Source organism: Oncorhynchus keta, chromosome 15 (genome assembly GCF_023373465.1).
Source record: "Oncorhynchus keta strain PuntledgeMale-10-30-2019 chromosome 15, Oket_V2, whole genome shotgun sequence".
NCBI lineage: Eukaryota > Metazoa > Chordata > Actinopteri > Salmoniformes > Salmonidae > Oncorhynchus > Oncorhynchus keta.
Window position 1 is genome coordinate 1,185,762 of NC_068435.1, and position 22,871 is coordinate 1,208,632.

Below are 22,871 nucleotides of genomic sequence, written 5' to 3' on the forward strand. Positions count from 1 at the left end.
GGTTGAGCTACAGCTTAAAGCAGCTACTGTCTCAGGTTGACTGTAGTCCAGCTGTCTCAGACTTCTCTAGGACACCATGGTGTGATGTTGAAGGCTCAGTCGATGTCACTCAGGTCTTTTGTATTTATGCCGTTTCTATGGTCATTTAAAGGGATACTGTGAAGCCCTTTATCTACTGACCCAGAGTCAGATGAAGCCCTTTATCTACTGACCCAGAGTCAGATGAAGCCCTTTATCTACTGACCCAGAGTCAGATGTGGCCCTTTATCTCCTGACCCAGAGTCAGATGAGGTCCTTTATCTACTGACCCAGAGTCAGATGAGGCCCTTTATCTACTGACCCAGAGTCAGATGAAGCCCTTTATCTACTGACCCAGAGTCAGATGAAGCCCTTTATCTACTGACCCAGAGTCAGATGAAGCCCTTTATCTACTGACCCAGAGTCAGATGAAGCCCTTTATCTACTGACCCAGAGTCAGATGAAGCCCTTTATCTACTGACCCAGAGTCAGATGAAGCTCTTTATCTACTGACCCAGAGTCAGATGAAGCCCTTTATCTACTGACCCAGAGTCAGATGAGGCCCTTTATCTACTGACCCAGAGTCAGATGAAGCCCTTTATCTACTGACCCAGAGTCAGATGAGGCCCTTTATCTACTGACCCAGAGTCAGATGAAGCCCTTTATCTACTGACCCAGAGTCAGATGAAGCCCTTTATCTACTGACCCAGAGTCAGATGAGGCCCTTTATCTACTGACCCAGAGTCAGATGAAGCCCTTTATCTACTGACCCAGAGTCAGATGAGGCCCTTTATCTACTGACCCAGAGTCAGATGAAGCCCTTTATCTACTGACCCAGAGTCAGATGAGGCCCTTTATCTACTGACCCAGAGTCAGATGAAGCCCTTTATCTACTGGCCCAGAGTCAGATGAGGCCCTTTATCTACTGACCCAGAGTCGGATGAAGCCCTTTATCTACTGACCCAGAGTCAGATGAAGCCCTTTATCTACTGACCCAGAGTCAGATGAGGCCCTTTATCTACTGACCCAGAGTCAGATGAACTCGTGGAAACCACTTTTATGTCTCTGTGTCCAGTATGAAGGAAGTTGCAGGAACTAACTAATTGCTGGAGGTCTATGGGTATCTAGTAGTTATGCATATCGCTGACGCTTGTTAGCATTGGCTCCCGAAACTACCTCTACCTTCCTTTATACTGGACACAGAATCCTGAAATATTATTCAGATCAACACTAGTCATTCCCCTCAAGAGGGATTGCATTATCACTTGTGGGTGTGTGTTAGTGGGGAGTGTGTTAGTGGGGAGTGTGTTAGTGGGGAGTGTGTTAGTGGGGAGTGTGTTAGTGGGGAGTGTGTTAGTGGGGAGTGTGTTAGTGGGTGGGTGTGTGTTAGTGGGAGTGTGTTAGTGGGGGGAGTGGGAGTGCGGAGGGTGTTAGTGGGGAGTGTGTTAGTGGGGAGTGTGTTAGTGGGGAGTGTGTTAGTGGGGAGTGTGTTAGTGGGGAGTGTGTTAGTGGGTGTGTGTTAGTGGGGAGTGTGTTAGTGGGGAGTGTGTTAGTGGGGAGTGTGTTAGTGGGGAGTGTGTTAGTGGGGAGTGTGTTAGTGGGGAGTGTGTTAGTGGGTGTGTGTTAGTGGGTGTGTGTTAGTGGGGAGTGTGTTAGTGGGGAGTGTGTTAGTGGGGAGTGTGTTAGTGGGGAGTGTGTTAGTGGGGAGTGTGTTAGTGGGTGTGTGTTAGTGGGGAGTGTGTTGGGGAGTGTGTTAGGGGAGTGTGTTAGTGGGGAGTGTGTTAGTGGGGAGTGTGTTAGTGGGGAGTGTGTTAGTGGGGAGTGTGTTAGTGGGGAGTGTGTTAGTGGGTGTGTTTTAGTGGGTGTGTATTAGTGGGTGTGTATTAGTGGGTGTGTGTGTTAGTGGGTGTGTGTTAGTGGGTGTGTGTTAGTGGGAGTGTGTTAGTGGGTGTGTGTTAGTGAGTGTGTGTTAGTGGGTGTGCCTGTGCGTGTGTTAGTGGGTGTGTGTTAGTGGGTGTGCCTGTGGGTGTGTTAGTGTGTGTGTAAAAGTGGGTGTATTAGTGGGAGTGTGTTAGTGGGTGTGTTAGTGGGTGTGTATTAGTGGGAGTGTGTTAGTGGGTGTGTATTAGTGGGTCTGTTAGTGTGTGTGTGTTAGTGTGTGTGTTAGTGGGTCTGTTAGTGTGTGTGTTAGTGGGTGTGTGTTAGTGGGTCTGTTAGTGTGTGTGTGTGTTAGTGTGTGTGTTAGTGGGTGTGTGTTAGTGGGTGTGTGTTAGTGTGTGTGTGTGTTAGTGGGTGTGTGTGTTAGTGGGTGTGTGTTAGTGGGTGTGTGTTAGTGGGTGTGTGTTAGTGTGTGTGTGTTAGTGGGTGTGTGTGTTAGTGTGTGTGCCTGTGCGTGTGTGTTATTCACAGTGATAGTATAGACAGGTTTAATTGGTTAGCTCTGGGTCTGTCTGTCTGTCTGGCTCAGTGTGCTTCGCTCGTCTCTGGTCTTTAAAAAGGTAATTGGCTTCGTCCAGACCACCAGACAGAGATCCTGCTACTGTATGAGATACTGGATATACCCTGTGTGTTGCAGGCTGTCCGTGGATGTGGGACGACCTGGCTTGTTGGCAGGATGCAGCCGTAGGTGAAGTGGTATCAGTCAGATGTCCTGAAGTCTTTCATGACCTCCTGAGTCCTGACGATGGTTTGTAGCTTCTACTGTACTAATGATTCAAACAGTATGGCTTGGCTTGGTTGAAGTGCTATGGTATTCAGCATTTTGTAGATTGACGTGTGTGTGTGTGTGTGTGTGTGTGTGTGTGTGTGTGTGTGTGTGTGTGTGTGTGTGTGTGTGTGTGTGTGTGTGTGTGTGTGTGTGTGTGTGTGTGTGTGTGTGTGTGTGTGTGTGTGTGTGTGTGTGTGTGTGTGTGTGTGTGTGTTTCAGAGATTGGTTGGATCAGTAGGAACTGTACAGCAGAGGGCTGGTCAGAAACATTTCCTCACTACGTTGACGCCTGCCTGTCAGACGATAACACCACCAGACCGGTAAGAACCTAGAACCTAACCTCTAGAACCTAGAACTAGACGGGTAAGAACCTAGAATCCAACCGCTAGAACCTAGAACTAGACAGGTAAGAACCCAGAACCTAACCTCTAGGACCTAGAACTAGACAGGTAAGAACCTAGAACCTAACTCCTAGAACCAGACAGGTAACAACATAGAACCTCTAAAACCTAGTATATAGAACCTAGAACAGGACCTTCATTCACAAAGTATACTTCCGTTGAACAGTGCAAACAGTAGAACCATGTGCTATTCTGTCTCTTCCAGGACATATACTATAACAGTGTCTCTCTGTCTCTTCCAGGACATATACTATAACAGTGTCTCTCTGTCTCTTCCAGGACATATACTATAACAATGTCTCTCTGTCTCTTCCAGGACATATACTATAACATGTCTCTCTGTCTCTTCCAGGACATATACTATAACAGTGTCTCTCTGTCTCTCCCAGGACATATACTATAACAGTGTCTCTGTCTCTTCCAGGACATATACTATAACAGTGTCTCTCTGTCTCTCCCAGGACATATACTATAACAGTGTCTCTGTCTCTCCCAGGACATATACTATAACAATGTCTCTCTGTCTCTTCCAGGACATATACTATAACAGTGTCTCTCTGTCTCTCCCAGGACATATACTATAACAATGTCTCTCTGTCTCTCCCAGGACATATACTATAACAATGTCTCTCTGTCTCTTCCAGGACATATACTATAACAATGTCTCTCTGTCTCTTCCAGGACATATACTATAACATGTCTCTCTGTCTCTTCCAGGACATATACTATAACATGTCTCTCTGTCTCTTCCAGGACATATACTATAACAGTGTCTCTGTCTCTTCCAGGACATATACTATAACAGTGTCTCTCTGTCTCTTCCAGGACATATACTATAACAATGTCTCTCTGTCTCTTCCAGGACATATACTATAACATGTCTCTCTGTCTCTCCCAGGACATATACTATAACATGTCTCTCTGTCTCTTCCAGGACATATACTATAACAGTGTCTCTCTGTCTCTCCCAGGACATATACTATAACAGTGTCTCTCTGTCACTTCCAGGACATATATTATAACATGTCTCTCTGTCTCTCCCAGGACATATACTATAACATGTCTCTCTGTCTCTTCCAGGACATATACTATAACAGTGTCTCTCTGTCTCTCCCAGGACATATACTATAACAGTGTCTCTCTGTCTCTCCCAGGACATATACTATAACAGTGTCTCTCTGTCTCTCCCAGGACATATACTATAACAGTGTCTCTCTGTCTCTCCCAGGACATATACTATAACAGTGTCTCTCTGTCTCTTCCAGGACATATACTATAACAATGTCTCTCTGTCTCTTCCAGGACATATACTATAACAATGTCTCTCTGTCTCTTCCAGGACATATACTATAACAATGTCTCTCTGTCTCTCCCAGGACATATACTATAACAGTGTCTCTCTGTCTCTCCCAGGACATATACTATAACAATGTCTCTCTGTCTCTCCCAGGACATATACTATAACAATGTCTCTCTGTCTCTTCCAGGACATATACTATAACAGTGTCTCTCTGTCTCTTCCAGGACATATACTATAACAATGTCTCTCTGTCTCTCCAGGACATATACTATAACAGTGTCTCTCTGTCTCTTCCAGGACATATACTATAACAATGTCTCTCTGTCTCTCCAGGACATATACTATAACAGTGTCTCTCTGTCTCTCCCAGGACATATACTATAACAATGTCTCTCTGTCTCTTCCAGGACATATACTATAACAGTGTCTCTGTCTCTCCCAGGACATATACTATAACAGTGTCTCTCTGTCTCTTCCAGGACATATACTATAACAATGTCTCTCTGTCTCTCCAGGACATATACTATAACAGTGTCTCTCTGTCTCTCCCAGGACATATACTATAACAATGTCTCTCTGTCTCTTCCAGGACATATACTATAACAGTGTCTCTGTCTCTCCCAGGACATATACTATAACAGTGTCTCTCTGTCTCTTCCAGGACATATACTATATACTATAACAATGTCTCTCTGTCTCTTCCAGGACATATACTATAACAATGTCTCTCTGTCTCTTCCAGGACATATACTATAACAGTGTCTCTCTGTCTCTCCAGGACATATACTATAACAATGTCTCTCTGTCTCTTCCAGGACATATACTATAACAATGTCTCTCTGTCTCTTCCAGGACATATACTATAACAGTGTCTCTCTGTCTCTCCCAGGACATATACTATAACAGTGTCTCTCTGTCTCTTCCAGGACATATACTATAACAGTGTCTCTCTGTCTCTTCCAGGACATATACTATAACAGTGTCTCTCTGTCTCTCCAGGACATATACTATAACAGTGTCTCTGTCTCTTCCAGGACATATACTATAACAGTGTCTCTGTCTCTCCCAGGACATATACTATAACAGTGTCTCTCTGTCTCTTCCAGGACATATACTATAACAATGTCTCTCTGTCTCTTCCAGGACATATACTATAACAGTGTCTCTCTGTCTCTCCAGGACATATACTATAACAATGTCTCTCTGTCTCTTCCAGGACATATACTATAACAGTGTCTCTCTGTCTCTCCAGGACATATACTATAACAATGTCTCTCTGTCTCTTCCAGGACATATACTATAACAGTGTCTCTCTGTCTCTTCCAGGACATATACTATAACAGTGTCTCTCTGTCTCTTCCAGGACATATACTATATACTATAACAATGTCTCTCTGTCTCTTCCAGGACATATACTATAACAGTGTCTCTCTGTCTCTCCAGGACATATACTATTACAATGTCTCTCTGTCTCTTCCAGGACATATACTATAACAGTGTCTCTCTGTCTCTCCAGGACATATACTATAACATGTCTCTCTGTCTCTTCCAGGACATATACTATAACATGTCTCTCTGTCTCTTCCAGGACATATACTATAACAGTGTCTCTGTCTCTTCCAGGACATATACTATAACAGTGTCTCTCTGTCTCTTCCAGGACATATACTATAACAATGTCTCTCTGTCTCTTCCAGGACATATACTATAACATGTCTCTCTGTCTCTCCCAGGACATATACTATAACATGTCTCTCTGTCTCTTCCAGGACATATACTATAACAGTGTCTCTCTGTCTCTCCCAGGACATATACTATAACAGTGTCTCTCTGTCACTTCCAGGACATATATTATAACATGTCTCTCTGTCTCTCCCAGGACATATACTATAACATGTCTCTCTGTCTCTTCCAGGACATATACTATAACAGTGTCTCTCTGTCTCTCCCAGGACATATACTATAACAGTGTCTCTCTGTCTCTCCCAGGACATATACTATAACAGTGTCTCTCTGTCTCTCCCAGGACATATACTATAACAGTGTCTCTCTGTCTCTCCCAGGACATATACTATAACAGTGTCTCTCTGTCTCTTCCAGGACATATACTATAACAATGTCTCTCTGTCTCTTCCAGGACATATACTATAACAATGTCTCTCTGTCTCTTCCAGGACATATACTATAACAATGTCTCTGTCTCTCCCAGGACATATACTATAACAGTGTCTCTCTGTCTCTCCCAGGACATATACTATAACAATGTCTCTCTGTCTCTCCCAGGACATATACTATAACAATGTCTCTCTGTCTCTTCCAGGACATATACTATAACAGTGTCTCTCTGTCTCTTCCAGGACATATACTATAACAATGTCTCTCTGTCTCTCCAGGACATATACTATAACAGTGTCTCTCTGTCTCTTCCAGGACATATACTATAACAATGTCTCTCTGTCTCTCCAGGACATATACTATAACAGTGTCTCTCTGTCTCTCCCAGGACATATACTATAACAATGTCTCTCTGTCTCTTCCAGGACATATACTATAACAGTGTCTCTGTCTCTCCCAGGACATATACTATAACAGTGTCTCTCTGTCTCTTCCAGGACATATACTATAACAATGTCTCTCTGTCTCTCCAGGACATATACTATAACAGTGTCTCTCTGTCTCTCCCAGGACATATACTATAACAATGTCTCTCTGTCTCTTCCAGGACATATACTATAACAGTGTCTCTGTCTCTCCCAGGACATATACTATAACAGTGTCTCTCTGTCTCTTCCAGGACATATACTATATACTATAACAATGTCTCTCTGTCTCTTCCAGGACATATACTATAACAATGTCTCTCTGTCTCTTCCAGGACATATACTATAACAGTGTCTCTCTGTCTCTCCAGGACATATACTATAACAATGTCTCTCTGTCTCTTCCAGGACATATACTATAACAATGTCTCTCTGTCTCTTCCAGGACATATACTATAACAGTGTCTCTCTGTCTCTCCCAGGACATATACTATAACAGTGTCTCTCTGTCTCTTCCAGGACATATACTATAACAGTGTCTCTCTGTCTCTTCCAGGACATATACTATAACAGTGTCTCTCTGTCTCTCCAGGACATATACTATAACAGTGTCTCTGTCTCTTCCAGGACATATACTATAACAGTGTCTCTGTCTCTCCCAGGACATATACTATAACAGTGTCTCTCTGTCTCTTCCAGGACATATACTATAACAATGTCTCTCTGTCTCTTCCAGGACATATACTATAACAGTGTCTCTCTGTCTCTCCAGGACATATACTATAACAATGTCTCTCTGTCTCTTCCAGGACATATACTATAACAGTGTCTCTCTGTCTCTCCAGGACATATACTATAACAATGTCTCTCTGTCTCTTCCAGGACATATACTATAACAGTGTCTCTCTGTCTCTTCCAGGACATATACTATAACAGTGTCTCTCTGTCTCTTCCAGGACATATACTATATACTATAACAATGTCTCTCTGTCTCTTCCAGGACATATACTATAACAGTGTCTCTCTGTCTCTCCAGGACATATACTATTACAATGTCTCTCTGTCTCTTCCAGGACATATACTATAACAGTGTCTCTCTGTCTCTCCAGGACATATACTATAACAATGTCTCTCTGTCTCTTCCAGGACATATACTATAACAGTGTCTCTCTGTCTCTCCCAGGACATATACTATAACAGTGTCTCTCTGTCTCTCCAGGACATATACTATAACAGTGTCTCTGTCTCTTCCAGGACATATACTATAACAGTGTCTCTGTCTCTCCAGGACATATACTATAACAGTGTCTCTCTGTCTCTCCCAGGACATATACTATAACAGTGTCTCTGTCTCTCCCAGGACATATACTATAACAGTGTCTCTCTGTCTCTTCCAGGACATATACTATAACAGTGTCTCTGTCTCTCCCAGGACATATACTATAACAGTGTCTCTCTGTCTCTTCCAGGACATATACTATAACAATGTCTCTCTGTCTCTTCCAGGACATATACTATAACAGTGTCTCTCTGTCTCTCCAGGACATATACTATAACAATGTCTCTCTGTCTCTTCCAGGACATATACTATAACAGTGTCTCTCTGTCTCTCCAGGACATATACTATAACAATGTCTCTCTGTCTCTTCCAGGACATATACTATAACAGTGTCTCTCTGTCTCTTCCAGGACATATACTATAACAGTGTCTCTGTCTCTTCCAGGACATATACTATATACTATAACAATGTCTCTCTGTCTCTTCCAGGACATATACTATAACAGTGTCTCTCTGTCTCTCCAGGACATATACTATTACAATGTCTCTCTGTCTCTTCCAGGACATATACTATAACAGTGTCTCTCTGTCTCTCCAGGACATATACTATAACAATGTCTCTCTGTCTCTTCCAGGACATATACTATAACAGTGTCTCTCTGTCTCTCCCAGGACATATACTATAACAGTGTCTCTCTGTCTCTCCAGGACATATACTATAACAGTGTCTCTGTCTCTTCCAGGACATATACTATAACAGTGTCTCTGTCTCTCCAGGACATATACTATAACAGTGTCTCTCTGTCTCTCCCAGGACATATACTATAACAGTGTCTCTGTCTCTCCCAGGACATATACTATAACAGTGTCTCTCTGTCTCTTCCAGGACATATACTATAACAGTGTCTCTCTGTCTCTCCAGGACATATACTATAACAGTGTCTCTCTGTCTCTCCCAGGACATATACTATAACAGTGTCTCTCTGTCTCTCCCAGGACATATACTATAACAGTGTCTCTCTGTCTCTCCCAGGACATATACTATAACAATGTCTCTCTGTCTCTTCCAGGACATATACTATAACAATGTCTCTCTGTCTCTTCCAGGACATATACTATAACATGTCTCTCTGTCTCTTCCAGGACATATACTATAACAATGTCTCTGTCTCTTCCAGGACATATACTATAACAATGTCTCTGTCTCTTCCAGGACATATACTATAACAGTGTCTCTCTGTCTCTTCCAGGACATATACTATAACAGTGTCTCTCTGTCTCTTCCAGGACATATACTATAACAATGTCTCTCTGTCTCTTCCAGGACATATACTATAACAATGTCTCTCTGTCTCTTCCAGGACATATACTATAACAATGTCTCTCTGTCTCTCCCAGGACATATACTTTAACAATGTCTCTCTGTCTCTTCCAGGACATATACTATAACATGTCTCTCTGTCTCTTCCAGGACATATACTATAACAGTGTCTCTCTGTCTCTTCCAGGACATATACTATAACAGTGTCTCTCTGTCTCTCCCAGGACATATACTATAACAGTGTCTCTCTGTCTCTTCCAGGACATATACTATAACAGTGTCTCTCTGTCTCTTCCAGGACATATACTATAACAATGTCTCTCTGTCTCTCCCAGGACATATACTATAACAGTGTCTCTGTCTCTTCCAGGACATATACTATAACAATGTCTCTGTCTCTCCCAGGACATATACTATAACAGTGTCTCTCTGTCTCTTCCAGGACATATACTATAACAATGTCTCTCTGTCTCTTCCAGGACATGAACTATGCGTCTGTGAAAGCTCTGTACACAGCAGGATACAGCACCTCTTTGGTCTCTCTCACCACCGCCATGACTATACTCTGCAGGTTCAGGTTAGATCTGGTCTCTCTCACCACCTCCATGACTACACTCTGCAGGTTCAGGTTAGATCTGGTCCCTCTCACCTCCTCCATGACTATACTCTGCAGGTTCAGGTTAGATCTGGTCTCTCTCACCTCCTCCATGACTATACTCTGCAGGTTCAGGTTAGATCTGGTCTCTCTCACCACCTCCATGACTACACTCTGCAGGTTCAGGTTAGATCTGGTCTCTCTCACCACATCCATGACTATACTCTGCAGGTTCAGGTTAGATCTGGTCTCTCACCACCTCCATGACTATACTCTGCAGGTTCAGGTTAGATCTGGTCTCTCTCACCACCTCCATGACTACACTCTGCAGGTTCAGGTTAGATCTGGTCTCTCTCACCACATCCATGACTATACTCTGCAGGTTCAGGTTAGATCTGGTCTCTCTCACCACCGCCATGACTATACTCTGCAGGTTCAGGTTAGATCTGGTCTCTCTCACCACATCCATGACTACACTCTGCAGGTTCAGGTTAGATCTGGTCTCTCACCACCTCCATGACTACACTCTGCAGGTTCAGGTTCGATCTGGTCTCTCACCACCTCCATGACTACACTCTGCAGGTTCAGGTTAGATCTGGTCTCTCACCACCTCCATGACTACACTCTGCAGGTTCAGGTTAGATCTGGTCTCTCTCACCACATCCATGACTATACTCTGCAGGTTCAGGTTAGATCTGGTCTCTCTCACCACATCCATGACTATACTCTGCAGGTTCAGGTTAGATCTGGTCTCTCTCACCACCTCCATGACTATACTCTGCAGGTTCAGGTTAGATCTGGTCTCTCTCACCACCTCCATGACTATACTCTGCAGGTTCAGGTTCGATCTGGTCTCTCTCACCACCTCCATGCCTATACTCTGCAGGTTCAGGTTAGATCTGGTCTCTCTCACCACCTCCATGACTATACTCTGCAGGTTCAGGTTAGATCTGGTCTCTCTCACCACCTCCATGACTATACTCTGCAGGTTCAGGTTAGATCTGGTCTCTCACCACATCCATGACTATACTCTGCAGGTTCAGGTTAGATCTGGTCTCTCTCACCACCTCCATGACTATACTCTGCAGGTTCAGGTTAGATCTGGTCTCTCTCACCACCTCCATGACTATACTCTGCAGGTTCAGGTTAGATCTGGTCTCTCTCACCACCTCCATGACTATACTCTGCAGGTTCAGGTTAGATCTGGTCTCTCTCACCACCTCCATGACTATACTCTGCAGGTTCAGGTTAGATCTGGTCTCTCTCACCACCTCCATGACTATACTCTGCAGGTTCAGGTTCGATCTGGTCTCTCTCACCACCTCCATGCCTATACTCTGCAGGTTCAGGTTAGATCTGGTCTCTCTCACCACATCCATGACTACACTCTGCAGGTTCAGGTTAGATCTGGTCTCTCTCACCACCGCCATGACTATACTCTGCAGGTTCAGGTTAGATCTGGTCTCTCTCACCACATCCATGACTACACTCTGCAGGTTCAGGTTAGATCTGGTCTCTCTCACCACCTCCATGACTATACTCTGCAGGTTCAGGTTAGATCTGGTCTCTCTGACCACCTCCATGACTATACTCTGCAGGTTCAGGTTAGATCTGGTCTCTCTCACCACCTCCATGACTATACTCTGCAGGTTCAGGTTAGATCTGGTCTCTCACCACCTCCATGACTATACTCTGCAGGTTCAGGTTAGATCTGGTCTCTCACCACCTCCATGACTATACTCTGCAGGTTCAGGTTAGATCTGGTCTCTCTCACCACATCCATGACTACACTCTGCAGGTTCAGGTTAGATCTGGTCTCTCTCACCACCTCCATGACTATACTCTGCAGGTTCAGGTTAGATCTGGTCTCTCTCACCACCGCCATGACTATACTCTGCAGGTTCAGGTTAGATCTGGTCTCTCTCACCTCCTCCATGACTATACTCTGCAGGTTCAGGTTAGATCTGGTCTCTCTCACCTCCTCCATGACTATACTCTGCAGGTTCAGGTTAGATCTGGTCTCTCTCACCACCGCCATGACTATACTCTGCAGGTTCAGGTTAGATCTGGTCTCTCACCACCTCCATGACTATACTCTGCAGGTTCAGGTTAGATCTGGTCTCTCACCACCTCCATGACTATACTCTGCAGGTTCAGGTTAGATCTGGTCTCTCTCACCACATCCATGACTACACTCTGCAGGTTCAGGTTAGATCTGGTCTCTCTCACCACCTCCATGACTATACTCTGCAGGTTCAGGTTAGATCTGGTCTCTCTCACCACATCCATGACTATACTCTGCAGGTTCAGGTTAGATCTGGTCTCTCTCACCACCGCCATGACTATACTCTGCAGGTTCAGGTTAGATCTGGTCTCTCACCACCTCCATGACTATACTCTGCAGGTTCAGGTTAGATCTGGTCTCTCTCACCACCTCCATGACTATACTCTGCAGGTTCAGGTTAGATCTGGTCTCTCACCACCGCCATGACTATACTCTGCAGGTTCAGGTTAGATCTGGTCTCTCACCACCTCCATGACTATACTCTGCAGGTTCAGGTTAGATCTGGTCTCTCTCACCACCTCCATGACTATACTCTGCAGGTTCAGGTTAGATCTGGTCTCTCACCACCTCCATGACTATACTCTGCAGGTTCAGGTTAGATCTGGTCTCTCTCACCTCCTCCATGACTATACTCTGCAGGTTCAGGTTAGATCTGGTCTCTCTCACCACCTCCATGACTATACTCTGCAGGTTCAGGTTAGATCTGGTCTCTCTCACCACCTCCATGACTACACTCTGCAGGTTCAGATAACCGGCCACTAGGGGGCAACGCTTTGCATTGTTACCATCAAGTAGTCTTGTGGCTTGCTTGGGTGTTTTGGACGGGGATGGTGTATTTACATTTTGCCTATCCCAAACTATTTAACTTAAACACTCGGAATGAATTCCTAAACTTACCCGTTTAGTTGTTTCTGTTTTTAATTTTTTTTTTTTTAAATGTTTTAATTTAGCATTTTTTATGATTATACAAATAAGACAGAACAGCAGGACAGAACCCCCCCCTCATGCTCTAACAGAGCACACAGATCCCCTACCAAATCAACCCCCTCATGCTCTAACAGAGCACACAGATCCCCTACCAAATCAACCCCCCCTCATGCTCTAACAGAGCACACAGATCCCCTACCAAATCAACCCCCTCATGCTCTAACAGAGCACACAGATCCCCTAACAGAGCCAAATCCCCACCAAATCAACCCCCTCATGCTCTAACAGAGCACACAGATCCCCTACCAAATCAACCCCTCATGCTCTAACAGAGCACACAGATCCCCTACCAAATCAACCCCCTCATGCTCTAACAGAGCACACAGATCCCCTACCAAATCAACCCCCTCATGCTCTAACAGAGCACACAGATCCCCTACCAAATCAACCCCCATGCTCTAACAGAGCACACAGATCCCCTACCAAATCAACACCCCTCATGCTCTAACAGAGCACACAGATCCCCTACCAAATCAACCCCCCCCATGCTCTAACAGAGCACACAGATCCCCTACCAAATCAACACCCCTCATGCTCTAACAGAGCACACAGATCCCCTACCAAATCAACCCCCATGCTCTAACAGAGCACACAGATCCCCTACCAAATCAACCCCCCTCATGCTCTAACAGAGCACACAGATCCCCTACCAAATCAACCCCCTCATGCTCTAACAGAGCACACAGATCCCCTACCAAATCAACCCCCCCATGCTCTAACAGAGCACACAGACACTCTAACCACTAGGCTACCTGCCGGCCCTACAGTCTAACCACTAGGCTACCTGCCGGCCCTACAGTCTAACCACTAGGCTAGCCACCTGCCTCCCCAAACTGTATGTACAGGTCGTTCAGTGAGGAGATCCCTTTTCCAGACCAGATATGAAATACCCTACTTGCATTAGCTGATCTGGAAACAGTTAAGGAGATCTTTTGGTCTCAGTGAATTTTCAACTGCTGCCCCATAATTAAAAAACCATACAACATCTTGAACATCTTGGCCATGTTCTGTTATAATCTCCACCCGGCACAGCCAGAAGAGGACTGGCCACCCCACATAGCCTGGTTCCTCTCTAGGTTTCTTCCTAGGTTTTGGCCTTTCGAGGGAGTTTTTCCTAGCCACCGTGCTTCTACACCTGCATTGCTTGCTGTTTGGGGTTTTAGGCTGGGTTTCTGTACAGCACTTGGAGATATCAGCTGATGTACGAAGGGCTATATACATAAATGTGATTTGATTTGAATAGGGTTTTTAATGTATTTGGAAACAGGCTCAGCTAGTTTAGAGCAAAGCTAAGCTAAGGAGGTGGGGCCACAGGATGATATCTCCAAGGTCAACCATTTTCTTATGTCAGCTGCCCAGTAATAATATTGAAAGTTGGGTAGCGCTAGACCACCCTGGGGACGAGTCTCTGCAATACGCTCCTACGTGTCCGAGGGAGAATGATTCCTCAAATACGGAAAGAGAGGAGAGAGTTGATCTGAGAATACAAATATATATTTTCCTTTGTTTATTTTTTATATATATTTTTTTTACCCTTTTTCTCCCCAATTTCATGGTATCCAATTGGTAGTTACGGTCTTGTCTCATCGCTCCAACTCCCGTACGGACTCGAGAGAGGTCTAGAGAGAGGTCTAGAGCCATGCATCCTCCAAAACCAAACCAACCAACCAAGCCGCACTGCTTCTTAACACAGCGTGCATCCCACCCGGAAGCCAGCCGCACCAATGTGTCGGAGGAAACACCTGGCGCCCGGTCGCTAGTGCTTGATGGTACAAGGACATCCCTGTCGGCCAAACCATCCCCTAACGCAGACGACGCTGGGCCAATTGTGGGTCTCCCAGTCGTGGCTGCGACAAAGGCTGGACTCACACCCAGAATCTCTAGTGGCACAGCTGGCTCGCCACTCGGGAGGACCGATCTGAGAATTTATTTTAAGAATTATCTCTGAAATCCGTCGGGTCCAGGGGATTTAATTGGCAACACGGTATCTTCTACAGAGAGCTGCTCTTCTAGTTTAGCAGCTGTCTAAGGTTCAACTGTAGGAACACCTACGTTCTCAAAGGTGTGGCGTAACGTGGCATTACCAGCTGATTCTGAAGTATATAATTATGAGTAAATGTTATGAAAGCATGAATTGACCTCTAAATGATCAATACATGTGTTACCCAGCTCGTCAGTTATCTCAGGTTTGATTTGTTCTCTGACGCAGCATTTTCCCTGGTTTCTCTCCATGTTCATCATTTTTCTATCAAGATTTACTCATTCGATTTTCTGCTTATCGAGTTGAAAGAAGATTAAACTTTGTCTGAAGTGTCAAACTGTTGTTTTAGTAAATCTGCGGATGAAGAGTGTGAATATGCCATATCCAAATCCCAGATGTTATTTGTAAATTCCCCGAGTAGTTTAATATTGCACTTCCTTAATCTTGCGCTGTACTAAATAATTTGGCCCCTTAGATAAGCCTTCATTGATTCCTATACTGTGGTAGGAGACATTCCAGGGGGTTGATTAAGCTCAAGAAACAGCTCAATTTGAGATGATATAAAAGAAACAAAGGTTTCTTCTGATAGCAGTAGTGAGTTAAGGGGGATACCTAGTCAGTTGTACGACTGCATGCATTCAACTGGGATTCGATCCAGCAACCTTGCGGTTACTCGGCCACTGCTCTATCCACTAGGCTACCTGCTTCCCTTTAAGCCTACAAGGGTGATGACTGGGCTTTGTATTTGGTATAAGTAGTTTCATAGTAAGAGGATAATGATTCGAAATGACTATAGCTTGGTAATCACACTCCACGATAAGTGGCAGAAATCTATTGTCCTGGAAAAAGAAGTCTATGTGAGAAGGTCTTATGCGAACGGTATGTTTTTACTAATTAAAATGGCTGCTCCTCATGTTTTTACTAATTAAAATGGCTGCTCCTCATGTTTTTACTAATTAAAATGGCTGCTCCTCATGTTTTATTTAATGTTTTTTAATATGATTGACCGATCCACTTTCCTTTTAAACGATAGTGGTCAAAAGTGCGGAGATGTGTCTCCTGAAGAAAGACGATATCTACTTTAAGGTGATTTAAATGAGAAAGAACCCGTTACCTTTTACTGGGTGGTTTAAAGATGTAAAATTGCAGCTAGCTAAATTGACCGAGCAACCAGCTGTCCCTCATGATATCAGGCCTAGCCATGTAAAGTCAACCAGCTGTCCCTCATGATATCAGGCCTAGCCATGTAAAGTCAACCAGCTGTTCCTCATGATATCAGGCCTAGCCATGTAAAGTCAACCAGCTGTTCCTCATGATATCAGGCCTAGCCATGTAAAGTCAACCAGCTGTCCCTCATGATATCAGGCCTAGCCATGTAAAGTCAACCAGCTGTCCCTCATGATAATATCAGGCCCAGCCATGTAAAGTCAACCAGCTGTTCCTCATGATATCAGGCCTAGCCATGTAAAGTCAACCAGCTGTCCCTCTCATGATATCAGGCCTAGCCATGTAAAGCAACCAGCTGTCCCTCATGATATCAGGCCTAGCCATGTAAAGCAACCAGCTGTCCCTCATGATATCAGGCCTAGCCATGTAAAGTCAACCAGCTGTTCCTCATGATATCAGGCCTAGCCATGTAAAGTCAACCAGCTGTCCCTCATGATATCAGGCCTAGCCATGTAAAGTCAACCAGCTGTCCCTCATGATATCAGGCCTAGCCATGTAAAGTCAACCAGCTGTCCCTCATGATATCAGGCCCAGCCATGTAAAGTCAACCAGCTGTTCCTCATGATATCAGGCCTAGCCATGTAAAGTCAACCAGCTGTCCCTCTCATGATATCAGGCCTAGCCATGTAAAGCAACCAGCTGTCCCTCATGATATCAGGCCTAGCCATGTAAAGCAACCAGCTGTCCCTCATGATATCAGGCCTAACCATGTAAAGTCAACCAGCTGTCCCTCATGATATCAGACCTAGCCATGTAAAGTCAACCAGCTGTCCCTCATGATATCAGGCCTAGCCATGTAAAGTCAACCAGCTGTCCCTCATGATATCAGGCCTAGCCATGTAAAGTCAACCAGCTGTCCCTCATGATATCAGGCCTAGCCATGTAAAGTCAACCAGCTGTCCCTCATGATATCAGGCCTAGCCATGTAAAGTCAACCAGCTGTCCCTCTCATGATATCAGGCCTAGCCATGTAAAGCAACCAGCTGTCCCTCATGATATCAGGCCTAGCCATGTAAAGTCAACCAGCTGTCCCTCATGATAATATCAGGCCCAGCCATGTAAAGTCAACCAGCTGTTCCTCATGATATCAGGCCTAGCCATGTAAAGTCAACCAGCTGTCCCTCTCATGATATCAGGCCTAGCCATGTAAAGCAACCAGCTGTCCCTCATGATATCAGGCCTAGCCATGTAAAGCAACCAGCTGTCCCTCATGATATCAGGCCTAACCATGTAAAGTCAACCAGCTGTCCCTCATGATATCAGGCCTAGCCATGTAAAGTCAACCAGCTGTCCCTCATTATATCAGGCCTAGCCATGTAAAGTCAACCAGCTATCCCTCATGATATCAGGCCTAGCCATGTAAAGCAACCAGCTGTCCCTCATGATATCAGGCCTAGCCATGTAAAGTCAACTAGCTGTCCCTCATGATATCAGGCCTAGCCATGTAAAGTAACCAGCTGTCCCTCATGATATCAGGCCTAGCCATGTAAAGTCAACCAGCTGTCCCTCATGATATCAGTCCTAGCCATGTAAAGTCAACCAGCTGTCCCTCATGATATCAGGCCTAGCCATGTAAAGTCAACCAGCTGTCCCTCATGATATCAGTCCTAGCCATGTAAAGTCAACCAGCTGTCCCTCATGATATCAGGCCTAGCCATGTAAAGTCAACCAGCTGTCCCTCATGATATCAGGCCTAACCATGTAAAGTCAACCAGCTGTCCCTCATGATATCAGTCCTAGCCATGTAAAGTCAACCAGCTGTCCCTCATGATATCAGGCCTAGCCATGTAAAGTCAACCAGCTGTCCCTCATGATATCAGGCCTAGCCATGTAAAGTCAACCAGCTGTCCCTCATGATATCAGACCTAGCCATGTAAAGTCAACCAGCTGTCCCTCTCATGATATCAGGCCTAGCCATGTAAAGTCAACCAGCTGTCCCTCATGATATCAGGCCTAGCCATGTAAAGTCAACCAGCTGTCCCTCATGATATCAGGCCCAGCCATGTAAAGTCAACCAGCTGTTCCTCATGATATCAGGCCTAGCCATGTAAAGTAACCAGCTGTCCCTCATGATATCAGGCCTAGCCATGTAAAGTCAACCAGCTGTCCCTCATGATATCAGGCCTAGCCATGTAAAGTCAACCAGCTGTCCCTCATGATATCAGGCCTAGCCATGTAAAGTCAACCAGCTGTCCCTCATGATATCAGGCCTAGCCATGTAAAGTCAACCAGCTGTCCCTCATGATATCAGGCCCAGCCATGTAAAGTCAACCAGCTGTCCCTCATGATATCAGGCCTAGGCATGTAAAGTCAACCAGCTGTCCCTCATGATATCAGGCCTAGCCATGTAAAGTCAACCAGCTGTCCCTCATGATATCAGGCCTAGCCATGTAAAGTCAACCAGCTGTCCCTCATGATATCAGGCCTAGCCATGTAAAGTCAACCAGCTGTCCCTCTCATGATATCAGGCCTAGCCATGTAAAGTCAACCAGCTGTCCCTCATGATATCAGGCCTAGCCATGTAAAGTCAACCAGCTGTCCCTCATGATATCAGACCAAGCCATGTAAAGTCAACCAGCTGTCCCTCATGATATCAGGCCTAGCCATGTAAAGTCAACTAGCTGTCCCTCATGATATCAGGCCTAGCCATGTAAAGTCAACCAGCTGTCCCTCATGATATCAGGCCTAGCCATGTAAAGTCAACCAGCTGTCCCTCATGATATCAGGCCTAGCCATGTAAAGTCAACCAGCTGTCCCTCATGATATCAGGCCTAGCCATGTAAAGTCAACCAGCTGTCCCTCATGATATCAGGCCTAGCCATGTAAAGTCAACCAGCTGTCCCTCATGATATCAGGCCTAGCCATGTAAAGTCAACCAGCTGTCCCTCATGATATCAGACCTAGCCATGTAAAGTCAACCAGCTGTCCCTCATGATATCAGGCCTAGCCATGTAAAGTCAACCAGCTGTCCCTCATAATATATGCCATTTAGCAGACGCTTTTATCCAAAGCGACTTACAGTCATGTGTGCATACATTCTACATATGGGTGGTCCCGGGAATCGAACCCACTACCCTGGCGTTACAAGCGCCATGCTCTACCAACTGAGCTACAGAAGGACCACCTCATGATATCAGGCCTAGCCATGTAAAGTAACCAGCTGTCACTCATGATATCAGGCCTAGCCATGTAAAGTAACCAGCTGTCCCTCTCATGATATCAGGCCTAGCCATGTAAAGTAACCAGCTGTCCCTCTCATGATATCAGGCCTAGCCATGTAAAGTCAACCAGCTGTCCCTCATGATATCAGGCCTAGCCATGTAAAGTCAACCAGCTGTCCCTCATGATATCAGGCCTAGCCATGTAAAGTCAACCAGCTGTCCCTCATGATATCAGGCCTAGCCATGTAAAGTAACCAGCTGTCCCTCATGATATCAGGCCTAGCCATGTAAAGTCAACCAGCTGTCCTTCATGATATCAGGCCTAGCCATGTAAAGCAACCAGCTGTCCCTCATGATATCAGGCCTAGCCATGTAAAGTCAACCAGCTGTCCCTCATGATATCAGGCCCAGCCATGTAAAGTCAACCAGCTGTCCCTCATGATATCAGGCCTAGCCATGTAAAGTCAACCAGCTGTCCCTCATGATATCAGGCCCAGCCATGTAAAGTCAACCAGCTGTCCCTCATGATATCAGGCCTAGCCATGTAAAGTCAACCAGCTGTCCCTCATGATATCAGGCCTAGCCATGTAAAGTCAACCAGCTGTCCCTCATGATATCAGGCCTAGCCATGTAAAGTCAACCAGCTGTCCCTCATTATATCAGGCCTAGCCATGTAAAGTCAACCAGCTGTCCCTCATGATATCAGACCTAGCCATGTATAGTCAACCAGCTGTCCCTCATGATATCAGGCCTAGCCATGTAAAGTCAACCAGCTGTCCCTCATGATATCAGGCCTAGCCATGTAAAGTCAACCAGCTGTCCCTCATGATATCAGGTCTAGCCATGTAAAGTCAACCAGCTGTCCCTCATGATATCAGGCCTAGCCATGTAAAGTCAACCAGCTGTCCCTCATGATATCAGGCCTAGCCATGTAAAGTCAACCAGCTGTCCCTCATGATATCAGGCCTAGCCATGTAAAGTCAACCAGCTGTCCCTCATGATATCAGGTCTAGCCATGTAAAGTCAACCAGCTGTCCCTCATGATATCAGGCCTAGCCATGTAAAGTCAACCAGCTGTCCCTCATGATATCAGGCCTAACCATGTAAAGTCAACCAGCTGTCCCTCATGATATCAGGCCCAGCTATGTAAAGTCAACCAGCTGTCCCTCATGATATCAGGCCTAGCTATGTAAAGTCAACCAGCTGTCCCTCATGATATCAGGCCTAGCCATGTAAAGTCAACCAGCTGTCCCTCATGATATCAGGCCCAGCCATGTAAAGTCAACCAGCTGTCCCTCATGATATCAGGCCTAGCCATGTAAAGTCAACCAGCTGTCCCTCATGATATCAGGCCTAGCCATGTAAAGTCAACCAGCTGTCCCTCATGATATCAGGCCTAGCCATGTAAAGTCAACCAGCTGTCCCTCATGATATCAGGCCTAGCCATGTAAAGTCAACCAGCTGTCCCTCATGATATCAGGCCTAGCCATGTAAAGTCAACCAGCTGTCCCTCATGATATCAGGCCTAGCCATGTAAAGTCAACCAGCTGTCCCTCATGATATCAGGCCTAGCCATGTAAAGTCAACCAGCTGTCCCTCATGATATCAGGCCCAGCCATGTAAAGTCAACCAGCTGTCCCCCATGATATCAGGCCCAGCCATGTAAAGTCAACCAGCTGTCCCTCATGATATCAGGCCCAGCCATGTAAAGTCAACCAGCTGTCCCTCATGATATCAGGCCTAGCCATGTAAAGTCAGGTGGGAAAACCATAAATACCAGATTACAATAACAACTGATCCATTAAACATTTCCCCAGATCTGTGCCTCGAGACAATCCTTTCTCTCTACGGACAATTCCTTTGATGTCATGGCTTGGTGTTTGCTCTGATATGCACTGTGAACTGTGGGACCTTATATAGACAGGTGTGTGCATTTCTAAATCTCTTAAATCAATTGAATTTACCACAGGTGTACTCCAATGAAGTTGTAGATACATCTCAAAGATAATCAATGGATGGATGCACCTCAGCTCAATTTCGAGTCTCATAGCAAAGGGTCTGAATACTTATGTAAATAAGGCATTTCATTTAGTGTGTATATATTTTATTCGATCCATTTTAGAATGTTTAATTTGTTTTATTTAACAGGAAAGGCCCATTGAGACCCAGAGTCTCTTTAAGGGAGACCTGGCCAAGGTAGCAGCAATAATCAATACATTAAAGCATTAAAACATGATCCAGCCTAAAAAGCATTTACACTCCATAACAGAGTCTCCCATCAATATTTTAAATTGATTCAGTGGCACTAACATGTCTAGATGAAGCAGGGATTGCAGACTATTCCATGCCTCTGGTGCACAAGAAGAGAAGGCAGTCTTGCCTAATACCGTGAATGTCCTGGGGACTTTAAGTAGCAACCACCTAGCAGACCGGGTATGGTAACATAGCAACCACCTAGCAGACCGGGTATGGTAACATAGCAACCACCTAGCAGACCGGGTATGGTAACATAGCAATCACCTAGCAGACCGGGTATGGTAACATAGCAACCACCTAGCAGACCGGGTATGGTAACATAGCAACCACCTAGCAGACCGGGTATGGTAACATAGCAACCACCTAGCAGACCGGGTATGGTAACATAGCAACCACCTGGCAGACCGGGTATTGCAACATAGCAACCACCTGGCAGACCGGGTATGGTAACATAGCAACCACCTAGCAGACCGGGTATGGTAACATAGCAACCACCTAGCAGACCGGGTATGGTAACATAGCAACCACCTAGCAGACCGGGTATGGTAACATAGCAACCACCTGGCAGACCGGGTATTGCAACATAGCAACCACCTGGCAGACCGGGTATGGTAACATAGCAACCACCTGGCAGACTGGGTATGGTAATATAGCAACCACCTAGCAGACCGGGTATGGTAACATAGCAACCACCTGGCAGACCGGGTATTGCAACATAGCAACCACCTGGCAGACCGGGTATTGCAACATAGCAACCACCTAGCAGACCGGGTATGGTAACATAGCAACCACCTGGCAGACCGGGTATTGCAACATAGCAACCACCTGGCAGACCGGGTATGGTAACATAGCAACCACCTGGCAGACCGGGTATGGTAACATAGCAACCACCTAGCAAACCGGGTATGGTAACATAGCAACCACCTGGCAGACCGGGTATGGTAACATAGCAACCACCTAGCAGACAGTGTATGGTAACTGCTGGTGGTGAAGGAGACCAGACTACAGATGTTAAGAGGGAGTTTACCCAAAT

At 45.4% G+C, this 22,871-nt stretch overlaps 1 protein-coding gene across 1 annotated transcript in view; it reads left to right on the forward strand.

Annotated features, from left to right (window-relative positions):
• LOC127907478 (pituitary adenylate cyclase-activating polypeptide type I receptor-like) overlaps positions 1 to 22,871 on the forward strand; it is a 92,853-nt gene that overhangs the window by 35,830 nt on the left and 34,152 nt on the right. The window contains exons 4-6 of the mRNA XM_052462735.1: positions 2,594 to 2,704; positions 2,945 to 3,045; positions 10,046 to 10,143. Coding sequence (XP_052318695.1) covers positions 2,594 to 2,704; positions 2,945 to 3,045; positions 10,046 to 10,143 — 310 coding nt within the window. The remainder of the gene's footprint in view (positions 1 to 2,593; positions 2,705 to 2,944; positions 3,046 to 10,045; positions 10,144 to 22,871) is intronic.